The sequence below is a fragment of the Rattus norvegicus genome, chromosome 1 (assembly GCF_021556685.1).
Source record: "Rattus norvegicus strain SHRSP/BbbUtx chromosome 1, alternate assembly SHRSP_T2T, whole genome shotgun sequence".
Classification (NCBI taxonomy): domain Eukaryota; kingdom Metazoa; phylum Chordata; class Mammalia; order Rodentia; family Muridae; genus Rattus; species Rattus norvegicus.
The window spans coordinates 198,598,631-198,621,643 of record NC_141534.1 but is presented as its reverse complement, the minus strand read 5'-3'; the positions used below and the strand labels follow the sequence as shown (position 1 = coordinate 198,621,643).

The 23,013-nt window shown below is 44.3% G+C and overlaps 1 protein-coding gene across 50 annotated transcripts in view; it reads right to left on the bottom strand.

The window, feature by feature from the left end:
- Dmbt1 (deleted in malignant brain tumors 1) overlaps positions 1 to 23,013 on the bottom strand; it is a 79,002-nt gene that overhangs the window by 17,179 nt on the left and 38,810 nt on the right. For 13 of the 50 annotated variants that reach the window (XM_087601904.1, NM_001429894.1, XM_087601626.1 and 10 more), the window contains 16 exons: positions 21,565 to 21,591; positions 19,129 to 19,155; positions 18,269 to 18,298; positions 17,887 to 17,919; positions 14,377 to 14,700; positions 13,371 to 13,400; positions 12,559 to 12,594; positions 9,413 to 9,442; positions 8,058 to 8,087; positions 7,436 to 7,459; positions 6,433 to 6,580; positions 5,125 to 5,333; positions 3,968 to 3,997; positions 3,341 to 3,364; positions 2,318 to 2,465; positions 602 to 810 (listed from right to left, as the gene is read on the bottom strand). In XM_087601904.1, coding sequence (XP_087458030.1) covers positions 602 to 810; positions 2,318 to 2,465; positions 3,341 to 3,364; positions 3,968 to 3,997; positions 5,125 to 5,333; positions 6,433 to 6,580; positions 7,436 to 7,459; positions 8,058 to 8,087; positions 9,413 to 9,442; positions 12,559 to 12,594; positions 13,371 to 13,400; positions 14,377 to 14,700; positions 17,887 to 17,919; positions 18,269 to 18,298; positions 19,129 to 19,155; positions 21,565 to 21,591 — 1,359 coding nt within the window. Of the gene's footprint in view, positions 1 to 601; positions 811 to 2,317; positions 2,466 to 3,340; positions 3,365 to 3,967; positions 3,998 to 5,124; positions 5,334 to 6,432; positions 6,581 to 7,435; positions 7,460 to 8,057; positions 8,088 to 9,412; positions 9,461 to 12,558; positions 12,595 to 13,370; positions 13,401 to 14,376; positions 14,701 to 17,886; positions 17,920 to 18,268; positions 18,299 to 19,128; positions 19,156 to 21,564; positions 21,592 to 23,013 lie in introns of all 50 variants that reach the window. The other 37 variants (XM_087600813.1, XM_087601609.1, XM_087600975.1 and 34 more) reach the window with 7 other exon arrangements.

Sequence of the window (23,013 nt, the reverse complement as noted above, 5' to 3'; positions counted from 1 at the left end):
GAGGAATTAAGTAACCCCACAGCCAAGACTAGCAGCAGCATCAAGTCAAGTCCTTAGCTCTGGACAATGCCCACCCTTCTCCTTACTGAACAAGAGACCTGGGATATCAGTCCTCGGCCCTTCTCCATTGCACCTAGAGGTCCATATGGAATCTCTGACTAAGAACTCAACCTCTGATTCAATGGTCTGTCCATCTACATATCCCATAATCTATCCTTCTTCAGACAGAAGCCAGATGTGATTGGTTCTAGGATGGGGCCAGGATTCCATACTTTGGAAAGGTCAGAAAGATCCAAGCATGAAGTCATCCACCACTCCTAGAACTGACTTCACACTCTCTATTGAACAATCACCTTTGACATTTCTAGTTTTTGATGGAGACTGTAAAGCTATTGTATATCCCATCAGTCAGGGCTGGCCTAAGCCTCTCTTCTTGCCAGTCAGATCCGAAGATTCATGGGTCACAGTTCCTCTTAGCAAGCACATGACCCAGGTTCCCACTATATAGCCCTTGTTACAAACTCAGGAGCGTTGAGGGTCAAAAGGCTCCATATGACATCCCCAATCCCAGGTGTACATTCATTGTCACAAGGGAACTTACTTGTGCTGGTGCTGATAGGAGTGGAGTAGTAGTCAGCTTGGAACCCTCTCCTCGTGACACTGCCATCCGTGATAAAGACTACAGACATGAAGTTCTGGGTTGAGGTGAAAGATCCATTGGACCCATCACAAACCCGAGCAATGAGAGAAGAATTGTATTCAGGGCCATCAAAAACCAGGATGTAGTCATAGTTGCAACCTCCTTCAAGCCTGAGGACACAGAAGAAACAGTCCCTTTTTCTGTGTCTGGAATGTGGTGTGAGGGCACACATCCCAGGGACCATTGTGCTGATAACAGTGACTAAATGCATCGTGTGAAAGAATAGGTGGCTTCCCGGAATGCAAAGGGAATTCATCTATCTTCCCACACCCAGCACGCCTGGTAAAACTCTGTCTTTGGGGTTCACATATGTAATCCATAATGCCTCTCCTTCAACACCTTTACATCAACACATGAAGGACATTCTAATTGGTTCTTTCACAGAGTCCCCAGTTATCTTCAGGATTAAACAATTATATCTAATCTAGTAAGTATTTTAAAAAGGAAGAAGTGCACGAAAGGCAAGTGGTGAAAAGATAGCTCAGCTGTTAAGTTCACTGCCTGCTGTTCTGCAGGACCAAGGTTCAACTCCCAGCACCTACAAGGAAGCTCACAACTGAGTTTACCTCCATATCCAGGGAATTAGACACCTTCTTTTATTCTCTGTGGGGACCAGGCACGAATGCAGTTCACAGACATACATATAAACATAAAACACTCACACAAATAAATTTTAAAAGATCTACAAAAACATAACAACAAAAAAATCTTAACACAACATGTCATGGGAACTTTTTGACCCTTGAGTTTCTCATCTATGAGATCAACACTCCCTTCCCTGTCCAATGAGAAACACTGCAATGAAGCCAAGGCAAAAATACTATAGTGAGGAGGGGCAGAGAAGTCTGGCTAGAAAGGTGGCTTCATAATGTGTCACTGTACTCCAGCAACTGTCAGTGGGGGTGTTGATAGGAACCAGACTGAGGGGCCCTGTGCACAGGATCTTATGCCCTTTGGGCATACTCTTGAATTGTTCTTTTAAGGACAATGAGAGAATGTGCAGGTAGTTCTACAACAGAGACTTGCAAAGTCACTACAGACACCAAGAGAGGTCCTGGGATCACAGCTCAGTTAGGATGTGCTGAGACCCTATTCACTTCAGTGGAAATGCACTGCTGCCTACTCCTCATGCCTCGTGGAGTGAGAAGTAGCTCTGGAGAAAGCTTTGTACCCAATAGGTCTCCTCATCAGCAGCCACTGTCCTATGTGCACCCAAGACTGCCACTACCTAGGCCACCGCCCTTCCCTACCACTAAGGAAGGTCTCCAAGTGTGTTTCCATTCTCTGGTCACTTGTTAATCAACAAGATTAGGAAAACAGGCATTCCAACCCCTTCTTCTGACTGAGGATTAGGAACATGGCACACTATGGCCAGAGTGCAGATTCATGACAACCTTGGATTTTAAGACAGAATATTTTGAAACTCCTGTGCTTTTGCACCCATTACATCCTCCCTGGGTGACCCTAGTTCCACATCAAAAATGGACCCCGTATTGTAAATATCGACTTGACTATTGACCACTTGAATTTCAAACCACCCCAATCCTCTTTAACAGCTGCTCTGCACACACACACACACACACACACACACACACACACACACACACACACACTTACTGCACATCTGTGAAGACCACTGTCACACGGTTCATGCTGGGGACGAAAATTTTCCACAAACATCTGGCATTGTTAGGATAGCTTCCAGGGTAGTATGGGCTGGAAAACTGCCCATAGGGTAGGGTCAGTAAACCTCCACAGGTGTATTCTGCAAACAGAAAAGTTAGAAATGCTGCCGAACCGTGCATCACACTGCACAGGTGTCTGGCAAGGGGCAGAATCAGGTTTGACCAAAATTCCAAAGGAGGAATGGGGCAGGAGATAACCTAGCCCTTGTCCCATTCTGAGGACATGGAGGACCCCTTCCTTGTGTCCTCTCTTTGGAGCAATAGGTGCAGGTTGTTCAGTGAATGGGTGGATGAAAAATAGAAAGTTCTGGCAAACCCCCAGTCACGTATCCTCTGTGCTCATGGTGAAAAACCTTTCCTTGAATGTCTTTGATTCCCTGGCTACCAAATGATTATAGGTACCAATCTCTTAGACTAGTGATGCAGAGTTTCTACTCCCTGGACACAAAGTATCTGGGTATAATTTACACCTAGCCCAGGGGTTATGTCAAATGTGCATGTCTTTGCAAATTAGAGTGTCTCTCTCTCTCTCTCTCTCTCTCTCTCTCTCTCTCTCTCTCTCTCTCTCTCTCTCTCTCTCTGGAGAACAGAAAATCTACAAGAAGCAACTGTTCTGCTGTTCTGACTCAGAGCATCCAAAGCATATGTCTTCTGGTATGCCATGGTCTTCTGAGTGGGATGGGCAGTGTCCACTAAAGGTTCATATTGCATATTGAAGACTTGGAATCCCACCCCCATGAGTTCATCCTGAGAGCTCTTTCCAAACCTACTCATTAAATCTGTGATCAAATAAATAGGAGATGCAATTGTGTGGATCACTGGAGATGTACACAGGAAATATAGGCCCTCTTTCTACTTTGTGAGCACAGATTATTGGAGAATCCTAGAACTACCATCTCTCTCCAACTCTTAGTTGAGGTGCTGGAAGAGAAGTTTGTCCTCTTCCAAGACTCACCCAGAGAAGGAGTTGTCCACCAATCTGCAGAGGAAAACAAAGCACAATTAGAGAAAGGTCTGTGCTTCAAGATCTGTCAAGGCACCCATGGGTGGAAGCAGAAAACAGTGCACACAGAAGCACTGTGACTGAGAGTAACAAAGTCTTTTCTTGAGAGCAAGTGGCATCCCTGACTGTGCTCTAATGTGTACTTCATATTTACAAAAATGTGACCCTGACCCCAGGGACACTGCAACTCTGTGCTGAATGACAGTTTTATGGGAACCTGACAGGTTCTTTAGGAACCTGACAGCAACAGTCTCTGTTGTCCAATATCTCATCACTCTTGCAAAATGCAATCATTTCTGGACAAATTACATAGGAAAAGAAACTTTAGGTATTCATTTCACCAGGAAAGTGAAGTTTAGCAAAATGATTAAGAGCTCCAACACTTACATCCCACTGAGTCAAACAGAGGGTGGTGTTGGCTCAATGCATGCTGTCTATGAGGGTATGGACAATGCTGGAGGTTCTGGGGCAGACTGAATACTGGAGCCCCACCCACTCTGTAGTGGGTGGTGAACTTACCCTGGAGGTGAGCAGAAGAGGGATGGGGAGAGAGAGGAGTTGAAGGAGATCAGGACTCACCAGTAACGATCGGGAACGTCGTTGGAGAGGCTGTGAGAAAAAGAAGCCATGTCAGAGCCTTTCAGAGAAGTTGCCTGGCCTGGTCCTTTGTGCATGACACTGAGCAGACCAGACTGAGTTTTATTCATCTGCTGCCTCACAGCAAGTGTGTGGCCAGATACACTGCCAGGAAGATGCTCCTCATTGTGTCATTAAGGACCCACATTCTGATCTCCCCTCAGAAGGAGATGTGTGTCTGCACATTCTGTCAGGATTGATCCTATAGTGTGTGGCTCTCCAGTGAATCAAGTGTAACTATCCCAACTCCAGATCAAATCCTTGCATTTCACCATTCAGGTCTCTTACAAAATGACATATTCAACCACACTGTCCATGAGGCACACATCCAAGAGAAATTTATAATCACGAACACAGACTCTAACCCAGAACCTGAAAAGCTGTGCAGAGACAAACACCTTCATCAAGTCTCAGTGAGGGAACTTATGCTTAAGGTTCTCTGGTGGGGACCCAGAAACAGGAATTGACACAAACAAAATGTTTTGTCAAGTCATCATTCTCAAGAGGAATTAAGTAACTCCACAGCCAAGACTAGCAACAGCATCAAGTCAAGTCCTTAGCTCACAATGCCCACCCTTCTCCTTGCTGAACAAGAGACCTTGGATATCAGTCCTTAGTCCTTCTCCATTGCACCTAGAGGTCCATATGGAATTTCTGACTAAGAACTCAACCTCTGATTCAATGGTCTGTCCATCTACATATCCCATAATCTATCCTTCTTCAGACAGAAGCCAGATGTGATTGGTCCCAGGATGGGGCCATGTACTATACTTTGGATAGAACCCAAAGGTCCAAGCAAGACATCATCCACCAGACCTAAAACTGACTTCAGTCTCTCTATTGAACAATCAACTTTGCCCTTTTTAGTTTCTGATGGTGACAGTAAAGCCATTGTACGTCCCATCAGTCAGTACTGGCCCAAGCCTCTCTTTATGCCAGTCAGACCTGAAGAATCACTGGTCATAGTACCTGTCAGTAAGCACAGGACCCAGGGTACCACTCTATTGCCCTTGTCACAAACTCAGGAGTGTTGAGGGTCAAAAGGCTCCATATGACATCCCCAATCCCAGGTGTACATTCATTGTCACAAGGGAACTTACTTGTGCTGGTGCTGATAGGAGTAGAGTAGTAGTCAGCTTGGAACCCTCTCCTCGTGACACTGCCATCCGTGATAAAGACTACAGACATGAAGTTCTGGGTTGAGGTGAAAGATCCATTGAACCCATCACAAACCCGAGCAATGAGAGAAGAATTGTATTCAGGGCCATCAAAAACCAGGATGTAGTCATAGTTGCAACCTCCTTCAAGCCTGAGGACACAGAAGAAACGGTCCCTTTTTTTGTGCCTGGAATGTGGTGTGAGGGTACACATCCCAGGGACCATTGTGCTGATAACAGAGACTAAATACATCATGTGAAAGAGCAGGTGGCTTCCTAGAATGCAAAGGGAATTCATCTATCTTCCCACACCCAGCACGCCTGGTAAAACTCTGTCTTTACAGATATGTAATCCTTAATATGTCTCCTTGAACACCTTTATATTAACACAGGAAAATCAACTGAGGACATTCTAATTGGTTCTTTCACAGAGTCCCAGGTTATCTTCAGGATAATACAAATATCTCTAATAAATATGAATAAGGAAGAAGTATACCCAAGGCAGGTGGCAGAAAGATAGTTCAGAGGTTAAGTTCACTGCCTGCTGCTCTACAGGACCAAGGTTCAATTCCCAGCACCTACAAGAAAGCTCACAAGTAAGTTTACCTCCATATCCAGGGAATTAGACACCTTCTTTTGACCTCTGTGGGGACCAGGCACACATGCAGTTCACAGACATACATATACATACAAAACACTCACACAACTTAAACATAAATTTTAAAAAATTTAACAACAAAATTCTCCACAAGACATGTCTCTGGGATTCTCTGCCCCCTGAGTTTCTCATCTACTGAGAGCAACACCACCTTCCCTATCCACTGAGAAACTCTGAAATGCAACCATGAGAAAATACTATATTACCAGGAGGGGCGGGGAAGGTTGGAGTGGGAGGTGTCTTCATAATATGTTACTGTACTTCAGCAACTGTCAGTGGGGTGCTAGCAAGAACCAGACTGAGGGGCCTTGTGCATAGGATCTTATGCCCATCAGGTATACTCTTGAATTGTTCTAACAAGGTGACTGCTATAATGTACCCTGGAACTTTAAAACAGTATTTTCAAGTTCCTGTGCTTTTCCACCCATTACATCCTCCCTGTGTGACTCTTGTTCCACATCAAAAATGGGCCCTGTATTGTAAATGTCGACTTGACTATTGACCACTTGAATTTCAAAGCACCCCATGATTCTCTGTAACAGCTGCTTTGCACACACACACACACACACACACACACACATACACACACTTACTGCACATCTGTGAAGACCACTGTCACACGGTTCATGCTGGAGACAAAAATTTTCCACAAACATCTGGCATTGTTAGGATAGCTTCCAGGGTAGTATGGGCTGGAAAACTGCCCATAGGGTAGGGTCAGTAAACCTCCACAGGTGTATTCTGCAAACAGAAAAGTGTGGAAACGCTGATGAACCCTGCATCACACTGCACAGGTGTCTGGCAAGGGGCAGAATCAGGTTTGACCAGAATTCCAAGGGAGGAATGGGGCAGGAGATAACCTAGCCCTGGTCCCATTCTGAGGACATGGAGGACCCCTTCCTTGTGTCCTCTCTTTGGAGCAATAGGTGCAGGTTGTTCAGTGAATGGGTGGATGAAAATGGAAAGGTCTGTCAAAGACACAGTCTTGTGTCTCTGTGCTCAAACCTTTCTTTGGATCGCTATGACTCCCTGGTTAGCAAATGATTATAGGTAACTAGTAGTACAGAGTTTCTACTACTTGGACACACAAAGTATCTGGGTATAATTAACACCTAGCCCAGGGGTTATGTAAAATATGCATGTCTTTGCTGATTGGATTCTCTCTCTCTCTCTCTCTCTCTCTCTCTCTCTCTCTCTCTCTCTCTCTCAAAATCTACAGGAAGCAACTGTTCTGCTATTCTGACTCAGAGCATCCAAAGCCTTTGTCTTCATGGTCTTCTGAATGGGATAGGTAATGTCCACTAAAGGTTCATATTGAAGACTTGGAATCCCACCCCCATGAATCCACCCTGAGAGCTCTTTCCAAACCTACTCATTAAGTCTGTGATCAAGTAAATAGAATATGTAATTTTGTGGACCAAGTGGATCGCTGGAAATGTACACAGGAAATACAGGCCCTCTTTCTAATTTCTCTGTTTCTCCTTGTCTTTGTGGACTGTACTCCAGCAAAGATACAAGAAGATCCTAGAACTTCCATCTCTCTCCAACACATAATTGGGGTAAAAAAAGAGCAGTTTGGCTTCTTCCAAGACTCACCCGGAGAAGGAGTTGTCCACCAATCTGCAGAGGAAAACAAAGCACAATTAGAGAAAGGTCTGTGCTTCAAGATCTGTCAAGGCACCCATGGGTGGAAGCAGAAAACAGTGCACACAGAAGCACTGTGACTGAGAGTAACAAAGTCTTTTCTTGAGAGCAAGTGGCATCCCTGACTGTGCTCTAATGTGTACTTCATATTTACAAAAATGTGGCCCTGACCCCAGGGACACTGCAACTCTGTGCTGAATGACAGTTGCTTGGAGAAAAACATCATACAGTTCAGGAAGCTGACAGGAACAGTTTCTGATATCCAGTATCTCATCACTTTTGCACAATACAATGGTTTCTGAATGAATTACACAGGACAGGGTGTCTGTAGGTAATCATTTTACCAGGAAAGAGAAGTTTAGCAAAATGGTTAAGGGCTGTAACTCTCACACCCCACTGAGACAGGCAGAGGGTGACATCGGCTCAACACGTGCTGCCAGTTATGATATGGAGAATGCTGAAGGTTCTGGGGCGGACAGAGGACTGGAGTCCCACCCACGCTGTAGCTGTTGGACATGGCTGTGAGCACAATGGGGATGGGGAAAAAGAGGAGTTGAGGGGGATCAGGACTCACCGGCTATGGTGGGGAATTGTGTTGTAGGAACTGTGAAAAAAAGAAGCCATGTCAGAGCCTTGAAGAGAATTTGCCTAGCCTGGTCCTTTGTGCATGACAGTGAGCAGCCAAACTGAGTTGGACTCATCTGTTGCCTCTGAACAAGGGTGTAGCCATACACACTGCCAGGAAGATGCTACCCATGGGGTCATCAAGGACCCACATTCTGCTCCACCTCACAAGGAAATGTGTGTCTGCTTATGTTAGCCTGATGAATCCTGTAGTTTGTGACTGTCCAGCAAATTATGAATAAGTACCCCAAATCTAGAGCAATTCCTTATATTTGATCATTCAGGTCTCTTGTCATATCTCCCACCAGACTGGCCAGGAGGCACAGATCTGGACAGATTTATAGCCATGAACACAGACTCTACCCCAGTACCTGAAAAGCTGTGCAGCGACACACACCTACATCAAAGCCTGGTGAAGCATTCGTGCTTAGGATTCTCTGATGGTGAAACCAAAGGCAGGAATTGACACAAGTAATTCCTCTCCCTAGCTACAGTCTGAAGATAGGCAGGACCCCTCCTTGTGGCTTTTCTTTGTAGGAGTAGGTGCAGGTTGTTTAGTGGATAGGTGGACAATAAATGGCAGTCCTTAGGAAAGTTGCATCAAAGCCACAGTAATGCGTCCTCTCTGCTCAGGGTGAAAATCTTTTCTTGAGTCTCTTTGTCTCACTGGCTGTCAAATGATTGTGGGTACCAATCTCTTAGACTGGTAGTGCAGTTTCTGCTACCTGGACACAAATATCCCGGTGTAACTGATACCCATCACAGGGATTATTTCAGGTGCACATGTGCTTGCCAATATGGGTTTCTCTCTCTCTCTCTCTCTCTCTCTCTCTCTCTCTCTCTCTCTCTCTCTCTCAAGAAAAGAGAGAATCTCTAGACTCTGAGCCTATTTCTGCTATTCTGACTTACAGCGTCCTGACCTAGGTCTTCTGGCAATGCTACGGTGTTCTGAATGGGATAGGGACTGTCCACCAAGGGCTCATATTGAAGACATTGGGTCCCACTCATGAGTCCAACCCCATGACTGCATCCTGCGTTTTCTAGGTAAGCGCTCTACCACTGAGCTAAATCCCCAGCCTCCATGACTGCATCCTGAGAGCGCCTTCCAAATCTGTTCATTATTTCTAAAATGGAGTAAATAGGAGATGGATAGAAGATAGGCCCTCTTTCTTATTCCTTGTCTTCTCCTTGTCTTTCTGAGCTGTGCTCCAGAATAGACTTCAAGAAAATCCTAGAATTCCTGACTTTTTCTAACCTCTTAGTGGAAGTGCTGAAAGCTATGCTTTGGCCTCATCCCAGACTTACCAGAGGAAGAATATTTTGTAGTCCACCAATCTGGAGAGGGAAACGGAGCTGGATTAGAAGGAGGGTTTGTGCAGTCAATGTTCTGTCAAGGCATCGGTGCTTGGAAATAGAAAATGTTAGATGCAGAAGCAATGTGGCTGAGATAACAAAGTCCTTTTCTTCAGAGCTTGTGGTGATCCTAACCCTGCTCTCATGTCTACATTGTGACAAGAATGTGGCCCTGAGTCCCAGGGAAAATATAACTTTGTCCCAAATGACAATTGCTGGGTAAAATAATTGTGCCTTCTATACTTTAGGAACCTGACCAGAACAGTCTCTGTTGTCCAATGTCTCATGACTCTTGAAAAATACCACGATTTCTAAATAAATTGCTTAGGAAAGGGCATCTGTAACAAATGATTTCTCCAGGAGAGTGAAGTTCAGCAAAATGGATTAAGTGCTGCAATTCTCATATCTCACTGAGTCAAGTAGAGGGTGAGGTTGGCTCAACAGAAGCTACCTTCATGGGAATGCTGAAGGTTCTGGGGCTGACAGAATATTGAATGGATTAGGAAGTATCCACCAAGGGCTCAGATTGAAGACCTGGGTTCCCACACATGAGTCCAACTCCATGATTGCGGGGCTCAGACCAAATCTGTTCATTAGTTCTGGGGTAGAGTAAATAGAAGATTATACGTATAGTGGTTTTATGGTTTTATACACTGTGTAAAGTTTACCTTGCATTATTTTAAATTTCGACTTCTCTATCCCACTACCTTTCTCCAATCAGGACCTGGAAATGGAAGCTTTGTACCAAGAAAATCTTGTCTCGGGGTTGGGGATTTAGCTCAGTGGTAGAGTGCTTACCTAGGAAGCGCAAGGCCCTGGGTTTGATCCCCAGCTCCAAAAAAAAGAACCAAAAAAAAAAAAAAAGAAAATCTTGTCTCAAATTTGTTTAAACGATTATTACAGTTTATTCTCTGCCTTGTTAATAAATGCTGATTGCCCGATATCTGGACAAAAGAGACTATAATGGAAGCTTCCTCCAGCCATGGAGTGGAGAAAGGGAGCAGGGGGTTGTTTCAGATCAGTCATGAAAATAAAGAAATGAGCCATGGGTAGAAGGACCAAGAAGACACCATGAGAAAAAACATCTGTTTCCCAAAGATCCAGATCATTAATAATATGCAGGATCCAGATTAGGAGAGGGGTTAATATAATCATTTATTACCCAGCTATGGAGGTGCAACTTGAAATAAATCTTGGTTTCTCTGTGTGGTTATTGAGAACTAGGACGGGTAAAGAAATACAGCCACCAGATTAATCTACTAATTACACTTATATTGAAATAATTAATTTTTACAAGAAGTAGATTTTTGTGGACAGAGTACATCACTGGGGATGTACACAGGAAACATAGGCCCTCTTTCTAATTTCTTTCTCCTTGTCTTTCTCAACTGTGCTCCAGCTCAGACTTCAAGACAATCCCAGAATTCCTGTCTTTCTCCAACCTCTTTGTTAAGGAAATCTACGCTTTGACCTCATCCCAGACTTATCATAAATTACAGTTATCTGCCGGTCTGGAGAGGAAAACAAAGCTGAATTAGAAAGGCCTGTGCATCAAGGTCCTGTCAAGCCCATGGTTCCAAAGCAAAAATATTGGGCACAAAAGCACTGTTACTGAGAATAAACTCCCACCCCTTTGAGAGCAAGTGGTGACCCTAACCATGCTCTCATGTGTCCACTATAGTGACAAAAATCTGGTCCTAAGACCCAAGTCAACTATAACTTTGTGCTAAATGACAGTTGTTTGGTAAAAGAATCATGCCATCTGTTACCTTAGGTACCTGACAGGAACTGTCTCTGTTATCAATTGCCTTGCAAAATACAATGGTTTCTAGGCAAAACACTAGGAAAGAGCTTCCATAGCAAATGATCATTTTTTTCAGGAAAGTAAAGTTTAATAAAATGAGTCAGCGGCTGCAAAGTCTCATATTTCACTGAGACAAGCAGAAGGTGAGGTAGGCTCAACAGGATCCACCTTCCTGGGATGCTGAAGGTTCTGGGGCTGACAGGATACTGAGTGGAATAGGAAGTGTCCACCAAGGGCTCAGATTGAAGACCTATAGTGCTGGTCATGAGTCCAACCCCATGATTAGATTCTCAGGGCTCAGAGCAAATCTGTTCATTAGTTCTGGGATGGAGTAAATAGATGAGTTTTTGTGGACAGTGTAGATCACCTGGATGTACACAGATAAGATAAACCGTCTTTCTAATTCCATTCTTCCTCCTTATCTTTCAGAGCTGTGATCCAGCACATACTTCAAGAAGATTACAAAAGTTCTGTCTTTCTCCAACCTCTTGGTTGAAATGCTGAGAGCTATGCTTTGGTCTCATCCCAAACTTACCATCATAAGGAGTTGTAGGCAAGCAACATGGAGAGAAAACAAAGCTAGATTAGAAGGAAGGCCTGTGCATCAAAGTGTGCTCCAGATTCCTGGGCTAGCAAGATGGAAATGTTGGACACAGAAGCACTGTGCCTGAGAAACAGAGTCTTTTCTCGAGGGTACATGGTGGTATTGACCATGCTTGCATATGTCCATGATAGTGCCAATGAGGTGACCCTGGGCCCTAGGGCAATGATAGCATTGTTCTGAATGACAGTTGCTTCATAAAAGAATCATGCCATCTATACTTTAGGAACATGGCAAGAACAGTCTCTGCTGTCCCATGTCACATGACTCTTGCAAGAGATGATGCTCTCCAGACAAATGTCATAGGAAAGGGCCACCATAGCAAATGATTTCACAGGAAAACGAAGTTTAGCAAAATTGATTAAGTGCTACAAGTCTGTGATTCTACCGATACAAGCAGGTGATGTGGGCTCAACAGATGCTGCCTTTGTCCTTTATGGAGCGTGCTGAAAGCTCTGGGGCGGATAGAATATGAAGGAATCCCAGCTACTCTGTAGCTGTTGGCTGTGACTCTGAGCAGAATAGGGATCGCTACAACAACCTATCAACAGCTCGTGAAAGGTCTTTTTCTTTAACTAAACGCAAAGGATCAGAAGCACGGCAGGCAACTCCTTCGCTTCATCTCTTAATAGCCAGTCAAGGTTTCAACCTGAGATGTACAAGGAGTCAAACCATGGTAAGAAGACACATTACCTGTTGTAGTTTCTGGAGTGGTAGTAGGCCACATATCTGAAAATAACAACAAAGAGTAATATTAGGGGACAAACGAACACACAAAGGTGTCCACACAATTCAGAATCCATTCAAGAGCTACACTTATGACTCATGCACATGGGGCCAACTCAGATTCTCATCCCAAAACAAAGCTCAAGGGACATCAGAATGCTCTGCCACCTCTCTCTAAGTGGGACATTCTTTTCTCTAAAAAGCTCTGTCTGGCCACTTGGGGATCCAAGTATGGGACAGGTACATGTGACGCCATGGCCCAGACTTAGATAAAGAGTGGAGAAAGAGACAAAGGGCCAAAGGCAGCAGAGTGTAGAACATAGAAGAACTGACTTTTCTGGCAACTAGAATCACAAAACATTCCTCTCCATTCATCTCACATAGCATGGGGAGGCGACAATTCCACAAATATGGGTTGGTGGTCAGGTGACCATGCAGCACATACAAGTTGGTGGGGAGGTGACCATGGAGCACAGAAAGTTTTGCAGAAATAGAGGAGAGTGACTTGGATAATGCTGATGGTTTCAGAAGGCCAAAGAATGTCCACATCAATTTGCAGACAGATCTTGAATATAAAAGGGCCAAAATCCCTTGGATGGGTGGCCTTTTATTCCAGTTACCAGTGTCTAAACCACTACTCTACCCAAATATTTGATGCAAACTTGGGTTGGAGATAAGAACGTGCCTCCTGAGTACTAAAGTGGCCAAAGAAGAATATGTGTCCCCAAAATGGGATTCCCAAGAAAAGAGATCTTTCATGTAAAGATGCTGAAACTCACCTGGCCAGGTTGTGCTCTGGGTTTGGGCATCTATGAGAAAGAAAGTAGGTTAGACACAGAACAGAGAACCCATCTTAGACTAACAGGGGTGCAGAGTTGGTGTTTTTACACAAAGAGCTGATGTTCTGCATATAACCAGTGTACCCAGAAACCTAGATACATTCACAGAAATCCATCCTGCACCCTACAGCCAAAGCCTGGACCTCAGTGTTCATAAGTCATTATCTGCAGTACAAAAGTAATGAACACTGATGGAACAGGTTACAAACTTCTTTGCGTAACTATGGAGGTAATCAGCCAAAATTAGTCTCAGTGATGAGCTGTTGAAGACCCACTGACTACCATCATGTTAAGAGGATATTGTTGAAAGCATGTGGTCCTCCTTGCTTCACTGTTGCAAAATGGATTCTTCACAGCTGATTCATGAACACAAAATATGTTACCACCCTGTGATGCCTATACCCTACTCCAGCATCCAGACTTCTGCCTGCGTTTGTCAATGAGTCATTGACTTTAGGGTAGTTACTGAGCTAACCTAAAATGACTGTGGCTAATGACAAATGACTATGAAACAAAAGAAAGTGGAGAGCTACAACACACGTGTCCTCTAAAGGCTCCATCTCGGAGAATGATGTCTGGGACCACGGGAAGCAGAGTCAAATGAATGTTCCTCAGCTAAAATAATAGATTATAGTTTTTTTGCACAGGAGTTGCTAGATACTAAATCTTGAAACCTAAGAACTTTCAAATACTGTGGGACAGCTTACAAGAGGGAACATGTAAAGACACCAGGATTTCTTCACGATGGGGCCTAGCTCTGCACCGAGGAAACTCTAGAGTTCCAAGACAGCTGTGTGAATTTTGGACAGTTCTCTAAGTGAGAAAAAGCAAAAATGCACAAAGAGTCCCAATATTGATGAAGCCCGAATACAGTACTGAGAAAAAAATTGAGTGACCTATAAAAGCCCACTGTGGAGAACAATATCTGATGGCATTTGGCTTATACCTGAACAGATGACTCCAGCATCCTCATGGTGGCCACAGTTATGAGAGAGCCAGCCTCGGTGGGAGCAGCTCCACAGATAGGCCTCATGTCCTGTACAGGCCACGTCATCCAGAACAATGGATCCAGAGCCTTGTCCAAAGTGGGCACTTCCTGGGGCAGACAAGGCCCAGCCACAGCCCAGCTGCCTGCACACCACGTTGGCATCCTTGGTGTCCCAGCTGTCGTCACACACGGTACCCCAGGAACCCTGGTAAAGGATCTCCACACGACCCTGACACCTGTCTCCTCCATTCACCAGCCTCACAGCCAAACCAGAATCTGTTGCTGGAAAGACAAGATGGTTAATCATGAGTGTGTCCTATGTGGATGGTGGAGCTTGTGCACTGTGTGGGCAGCTCACGCCTGAACCTTAAAGTATATGGGATGTGAGCTCCTGCTACTGCACCTTGGACATACTGTCCTCTAAAGACCTTTACCCTCTCACTTGGCCTGTGGACCCTCACTCCAATGTCCACTATTTTGTTCTAGACATGATGATCCAGTTTGTCACCAGGATGTCTAGGTTTCTGAAAGCTGTGTTAGCATGAATTGAATCTGCACTGGACCGTAACAAGATACCTCCTCCATCTTGTGCCTAAGGCCTTGGAGTGCCATGCACTGAAGAGAGCCAGGTGTTTCAGTGAGAGAGAAGATGCAGAGCCATCCTGACTCCTCCCATGCACACTGCACATGCGCACACTCATTTCCACACTATCCCACATCTGCCAGCAGTAAAGGAGAAGGTAGAGCAGGCTGTCTCTGTGACAGACCAAAGGGGCAGAATGATGACCTTCCTGCCTCAAGAGAACTTCATGTGTCCCTGGCAAAGGCGCTCAACAGCTGCTCACACACAAGGTTCAGAGTTTACATCAGAACTGCTTTCAGGCCCTCTAAAATTATAAACCTGCAGAAGCTGCTGTGCCCACTGACCTAGGTCAGGTAAAGGCTTCCATGAGCTCAATCTCTGTCTGCAATGACACTGCACTAGAGGTCAACAAACTTTGTCACTGCTGGTCACCAAGACTACTGGTGTGAAGTTTTCATTGAAGTCAATGTTCAATTCAACATGATTAAACAAGACAAAGGTCTTCACACGGTTTGCACTAGGTCTAAGCTTTCTCGCTGGTTATCAATCTGATGTGAATCAGAATAGCATCTCATAAGAGGTCATCAGTCTCATTATGTCACATAGCCTGTCTGGAAGGTTGTCTTATCTTGATCCTTCTAACCCCAGAGTCTCTTCTGACATAACACTAAATTTAGAGACCATGGATTTTGAAACCCACTCCCATGCTGACTGACTCCTCCACTCACAGAAAGAAATGGGCAGTAACAGGGTTCCCAGTGGAGGAAAGACATCTGGATCAGGAGGCATCCCCAACTTCTCTAAGTCTTCACAACACATACCCACCACCCTATACTCTTAAGTAGCCCAAGGAAGTAAATGCCATGCATAAAACTGGCATTATGACTTACACAGTAAGATTTATACATTTTTTGTTACCTATTGGTGTGAAATCAGGAACTTGAGTAGTCGGATCTGCATGTCCATATACAGATGGGGGAGAAAAATGCATACAAAGTCTCCATTGAGAAAACCAATACATGCAAGTACAGACGTATCTGCTGATAAGGTTTGATTCAGGGTATGTATTGGGTAATGATATATGAATTGACACAGTAAGAAATCTATGTAGTCTTCAGAGAGCAAAGACAGATAGCTATTACTTTCCTACATTTGACTTGTGCTGAACTCTAGGGAACTAATACAAAAATGAGGTTTCTCATGCTTAAATATGTCATTAATTGTTCTTAGCTAATTGCACTGTCTGATAAGCCCAATATAATATTCAGAAGCAGAGGTTTGGAATGCGTTTACCTTGTTTTTCTACGTGGATTTTTTAAATCAATATATCTCTGTATGTACCCTAGCCTAAACTGAAACTCAAAATCCTCTTTAACTCAGCCTCCTGAATGCTAGAATAATATCTGGCTCTGTGTGTGTGTGTGTGTGTGTGTGTGTGTGTGTGTGTGTGTGTGTGTGTGAGAGAGAGAGAGAGAGAGAGAGAGAGAGAGAGAGAGACAGACAGAGACAGAGACAGAGACAGACAGAGACAGACAGACAGAGACAGATAGAGAGACTGAGACAGAGAGACAAAGAGAGACATAGACACAGATAAAAAACAGAAAGACAGAGACAGAGACAGACTTAAAGAGACAGAAAGGAAAGACAGAGACACAAAGAGAGTCACAAAGAGAAAGAGAGACTATCTAGCTCTTTGTTTTTTACTATATTTATTATTGTTGTTCTAATATGTCCCCATTAGAAAAAACACAAACTTGAAACAGACAGGATAATATTACTTAAAAGGGCCCTTGATCTTGGAGGAAACTTGACCTGATATTGAGGCCTGGAGTGGAGATTTCTGGAGATACCACTAGTGCCATGTGACCAGCTTCTATCTGAGAAACCTTCACAAGGATCAGGATATGGAAGGAGTTGAGCTCTCCCCACATAGTGGGTCCTGACGCTAACAGCTCTACAAAAGTCCTCTCTCACAGGTCTGTGTCAAAGGCTTGTCCAGTCCTCTCTCCCCTGCAATCTGATCCTGCAGTTGCATCATAGTACCTACCAGATCTAACAAGAGTGTCTGCTACCAAAGAGTGTTCTGGAAGGTAATCAACACAGAGGAGAAAGTTGATTTGCCCTGTATAATTGTTACAAATAAAACAGGGGGAATCTTGAGAAGGAATATACCTAGGTTACAATGAAGTCAACTTCATCCTTGAGATGCCTCCACTTGCCTGAGGAAGAGTAATGCCTGATATGACCTATGGGACATTTGTATTGCCTAAAACTCTGGGCTGGCCAGAAGCAATGACATGGAGATTGATTTGTTGGAGGCCTAGGATCAAAAAGCCCCATGGAGAAAAGAAGGAAGAAATTTTCCTCTAAAGCCCAGACTGCCACAGTCTCAACAATACTGATGTGCCACCAACACCTCTCACTGGAGGAACTCAGAGAGATGGGACAGGATCTGTGATGCTCTAGGATGGGGAGTACTGACATCCATGATGGTTTATTTGGCCTCAGACAAAGGGAAATGAAAATGGAATGAGGTAAGCAGGGTCTTGCCTTTTTCTCCAGGCACTGAATGCAGAGGCCTGCTACTAGACTGGCCAAGGTATGAAGTGAAACGAGGGGACCTCAGCGCACTGAGAATGGTCAGCAGAACCCCTAGAAACAAGACCTCCTTGGTGGCCATTGAATACATCCTCTATCTGATTCTCCCCAACATTCACAACTCAAGGTCATAACCCATGGTGTATATTCCCATGTAGGCTTAAAGTTTTATTGAGAAATTTCCCTGGGCACTTAGGACCCCATGGACTCTGCCTTCCCCCTTCAGAAGTGAACCTGTGGGTTCTGGGGAAAATGAGGCCACAGGGACATAACATAACACAACTTACCGTCTGTGGTCTGTTCGGGTCCATAGGACACATCTGCAGAATGAGAAAGGAAGAATCCATTGGGTATTGATCCAAAATTGAGGAATCCAGAGGCAGGAGCTACAACCTCCCATGCTAAAGGCCTTTCATCACTAGAAATGCTGTGATTCTCCTGTGAGATCTGACACTGATCTTTCTTTAATTTGACCCTAAAATGTCACCATGAGCATCCTTTGTCCTCACTCTCCATCTCTGCATCTATTCCATCCAAAAAAAAAAAAAAAAAAAAAAAGGCTGTGCAAGTTCACCAGTAACCAGTATGTCATCACAGCGACAAGAGGCAGATTCAATCCCCATTCCATCAGTAGCCCAAAACACAGAAGAGCGAAGGAGAAGGCCTTACCGTTATTTGTGCCCCCGGGGTTCCACCAACCTTAATAAAGACAAGGCTGAGGTGAGAATTGGATCCACTGTGAAAAAAATAGTCTCATAGAGGGGAATAATTAACCTCAACTGCACTGTACAGCCATTCCTCCAGGGAACTTGTGGGTGGGATTGGGGTTTTACTTTTGGCCATGTGCACTGCCCAAGGTCTTTATTAAAATGATTTTTTTCTGTAAGGAGAGGTACAAGTATCTGGACTTGGGGTGCAGTACACGTCATGTAAGATGTGACAAACAAGAGCTGGACATGGTGGCAAAATCTTGGAATCCTAGAATCTGGAAACTACAGGCAAGAAGATCAGGAGCTCAGGGTTAGCATTGCCAAAGTCTATGGTTAGCATGGGCTACGTGGGTCTTCAGAAAAAAACTCAAAGTAAATGAGCAAACCAATAGCAAACAAATGGTCCTATAGCCTTGTGAGGTTAAATTCTGATTAGTTTTGGGACAAGCTGAGGTTGGCCCAAGCGTGAAGAGGGCACGTTATCCTTACATATCTCCTGCCAACCACAGATCCCTGAGCCCAATTCATGTCTCCTAGTCAGAAATTCTGGTAGCAGGACTGATTCCTAGATTTCAGATATTCTATTTGATTCTAACATGAACTGAAATTTGAGACAGGAGCAACACAAAAGGAAAGGCTGTGCTTGTCTTACCACAGGGCCCTTTATGCTACAGATGGCAGGAGTTTCTATTGTCATCACAGTCTAGAGGGGACACTATATTTCAGCCTAGTGCCATTCATTAGCATGTGGTGTGTCTGTGTCAATCATGACATAGGGGAAATGCACCCAGATACTGCCTCTGTTTTCAAAGTACTTACCGGGTGTGGGACTGCTTGTTTGAGAATCTGTGAAAGGAATAAAAGCAAATCAGACTGTGTTTCACCCACAAGAAACCTGGCAGAAATCCTTACTGTGGTGATAGCTTTTACTCCTCTGCTATGTGGTCCCCACAAAGACAAAACTCAAATACCTAGGTTTCTTTTCCACTGGTCAACAAAAGAAGACAGTCTTAGATATTCCCGTCAGCCCTCTGTACCCATGGGCTACTTCACAAACTACACAGGCAACAGATCAAAAATACGGAAAAAAAAAAAACAAAAACCAAAAAAACACTTCTGTATTATTGAGCATGAAAATCTTTTGCAATTGTCGTTCTCACATGAGCAATGTGGTACAGCATTGAGTCACACAATGTTGATATTCTGTAAGGGACTCTATCTGGGATGACTGGAAGGACACAGCAGGGTGTCTGTGGGTCACACACTGGTTGATAAAAGACCTGATTGCCAGAGGCTTTGGGTCGAAGCAAAGAAGTTCTTGGAACCAATTTTCTTTGGAGACTGAGATAAAACTACTCAGGAATGACGAGGATGTGTTTAATGTTGTCGATGGTTTGTCATGTGTGTTTGCATATGAGTTTATGTATATCCATGAATTATGGAATCAGCAGGGCTGCTCAGGTCTCTCAGGAGTCATGAGTGTGGACTGCTCACAGTCCCTTCCTCTGTCCTGTGAGATGCAATACATTCCTCTGAGTCAGGCAACCTGTTAGGCTCTTGGCACAGGTACAAAGCTGGGAACTAAGTGAGTAGTGTGTACTCTCTGTCCCAGCTTTGTACATGTGTACAGAGGACCCAGTATATTTAGGTCCTGAAGCCATCACAGACAGTTTATGCCAGGGACAAGTGCTAATGGAGATGTGATGGGAGATTATGTGTGGACACACAATGACATAGAGTGTATGTGTGTGCCTGTGTGTCAGTGTCTCCATCTGTCTCTGTGTGCTCTTCTGAGATTGTGTGTGCCTCTGTGTCTATGTGGGTGTGGATGTTTTGTGCATAACAATGTGTGTTTATGTTGTTTCTCTCTTTAACCTGAATATTTGCATGTGACAATATATGTGTGTTTCTGTGTCCATGTAAGTATCTCTATATGTGTTTGTGTCTCTGTCCATGCAAGTAACTATGTATGTGTGTGGTTTATCTGTGTTTATGTCTGAGGGTCTGTGTATCTGTGTGTGTTTGTGTGTGTGTGTGTGTGTGTGTGTGTGTGTGTGTGTGTGCACGTGCGATGCGTGTGGATGTATGCCTTAACAAGTGTAAGTTAGGGAGGGATTTCTACAGGGGACAGTGTCCCTGATATGTAAGAAGAGAATTTAGAACAAACAATGTGGAGGCAGGTGAAGGACAGGACAAAGAAAACCTGCTCCAGGAGACCAGGGTAAGTGCAGGGACAAGACTGTAGCTAGAGGGGGCGCTGTTGGAATGTGGAATGTAGCAAGTACATTATGATAGACTGAGTGAACTGCAGTCCCCTGTATAATAAGGAGAAAAAAAGAAACTGGGATGTATGCTGGGCACCAGGGCACAGTGGTAGTCTCAGCATTGGGAAATGAGTCTGAAGAATTAGTAGGACAAGGTGTGTGTGTGTGTGTGTGTGTGTGTGTGTGTGTGTGTGTGTGTTTCTGTGTGTATGTATGTGTGTGTCCTTATATGTATGTGTATGTGTATGCACATATATCAGTAAGAATCAGTAAGATAAGCAATGTAGAAAACAGGAAACTACGTTAGAAAGTGAAAGATTCAGCTGTTCTGGTGTGGGAGAAGATACACAAAGGTTACCACCATGAAACAATATGGTACTCTAAGGTGACAGTCACTTGACTTGGGGTCAATACAATAGCAAAGCCTCACACCCTCCATATTCAGTAGCATTCAGCAGGGTTCTATCATGCCCAGTGGTGTGTTCCTTCAACAACTACTAGACATGTCCTATCAGCCTATGCAAAGAGCAAACCTAAGAACACAGGTAACAAAATGGGTGAAAACTCAGAGGTGATGAATAGTGTGTGTCTTCTCATGGTGCCGTAGTGCCAGAGAAAAACCATGACCCTGCAATAAAGAGAACAGGGGGACTCCAAGCTTCTGACAAGGATGAGGTGAGAATTGGATCCACTGTGAAAAAAATAGTCTCATAGAGGGGAATAATTAACTTCAACTGCACTGTACAGTCATTCCTCCAGGGAACTTGTGGGTGGGATCGGGGTTTTACTTTTGGCCATGTGCACTGCCCAAGGTCTTTATTAAAATGATATTTTTCTGTAAGGAGAGGTACAAGTATCTGGACTTGGGGTGCAGTACACGTCATGTAAGATATTTCAGCTAGTGCCATTCATTAGCATGTGGTGTGTCTGTGTCAATCATGACATAGGGGAAATTACACCCAGATACTGCCTCTGTTTTCAAAGTACTTACCGGGTGTGGGACTGCTTGTTTGAGAATCTGTGAAAGGAATGAAAGCAAATCAGACTGTGTTTCACCCACAAGAAACCTGGCAGAAATCCTTACTGTGGTGATAGCTTTTACTCCTCTGCTATGTGGTCCCCACAAAGACAAAACTCAAATACCTAGGTTTCTTTTCCTCTGGTCAAAAAAAGAAGACAGTCTTAGATATTCCCGTCAGCCCTCTGTACCCGTGGGCTACTTCACAAACTACACAGGGCACGGTTGGATGTGGAATGTAGCAAGTACATTATGGTAGACTGAGTGAACTACAGTCCCCTGTGTAATAAGGAGAAGAAATGAAACCACAATGTATGCAAGGCAACAGGGCACAGTGGTAGTCCCAGCATTGGGAAATGAGGGTGAAGAACTAGCAGGAGAAGGTCAGCAGCATAAACTATATGTGAGTGTGTATATTGGGGTGTGTGTGTGTATGTGTGTGTGTATGTGTGTGTGTTTGTATGTGTATGTGTATGCATATATCAATCAGAATCAGTAAGATAAGCAATGTAGAAATCAGCAAAGAACATTATGAACTGAAATATTCAGCTGTTCTGGTGTGGGGGATGATACAAAACGGGTACCATGAGACAATATGGGACTGTGAGGGGACAGCCACCTGACTTAGGCTAAATGCCAAAGAGAAGCCTTAGGCCCTCCATCTTCAGTAGCATTCAACACGGTTTCTATAATGCCCAGTGGTATCTTCCTTCAACAACGTCTAGACATGTACTATCAGCCTTGTACATGCAAAGAGCAAACTCAGAGGGGTTGAATAGTGTGTGTCTTTTCATGGTGCCCTAGTACCAGAGAAAAATCATGACCCTGCAATAAAGAGAACAGGGGGACTCCAAACATCTGACAGTGACCTTAGCTTGCTGTGGCATAGACATCTGTGAGAAATAGGAGGACAGTTAGAAAGCACCGAGTTCACATGGACTGTCAGGAAAGACAGACTCAGCATTTGTAGAAGTGGAGCTGAGGCTGATGCTCAGAGTGGTCTTGCCAAGGCAGACCATGAATAGTACAGGTATTCATGACCTTCTGCTGTGTACCGAATGCCCAGGGTGGGGCCCGGTTTCCTGCAGCTCACTAATCACTGTACATTCATAACCAACTGTGGACATGCCAGGAAACCAGGGTTCCTCACTACTGTGTGGAGAGTCAGCCAAAAGCCCACTCAGTCTTGAGCTGTTGAAGAGTCAAAGAGCCACCCTCATGGTTAAAGGATTCTGTAGGACTCTAGCAAGCCTCCCTGCTATATCCACAGTCAAGTGTTTCTTCTACATTTATCTCATGAACATACCACAAATGGCCTCTCTGCCATGTTCACATCCCAGCATCCATGAGTAACATTCAGAGTATGTTATCACCATTGAGCTATTGAACAAGAATCTGTGAGACCCAGAAATCAGTAGAGCC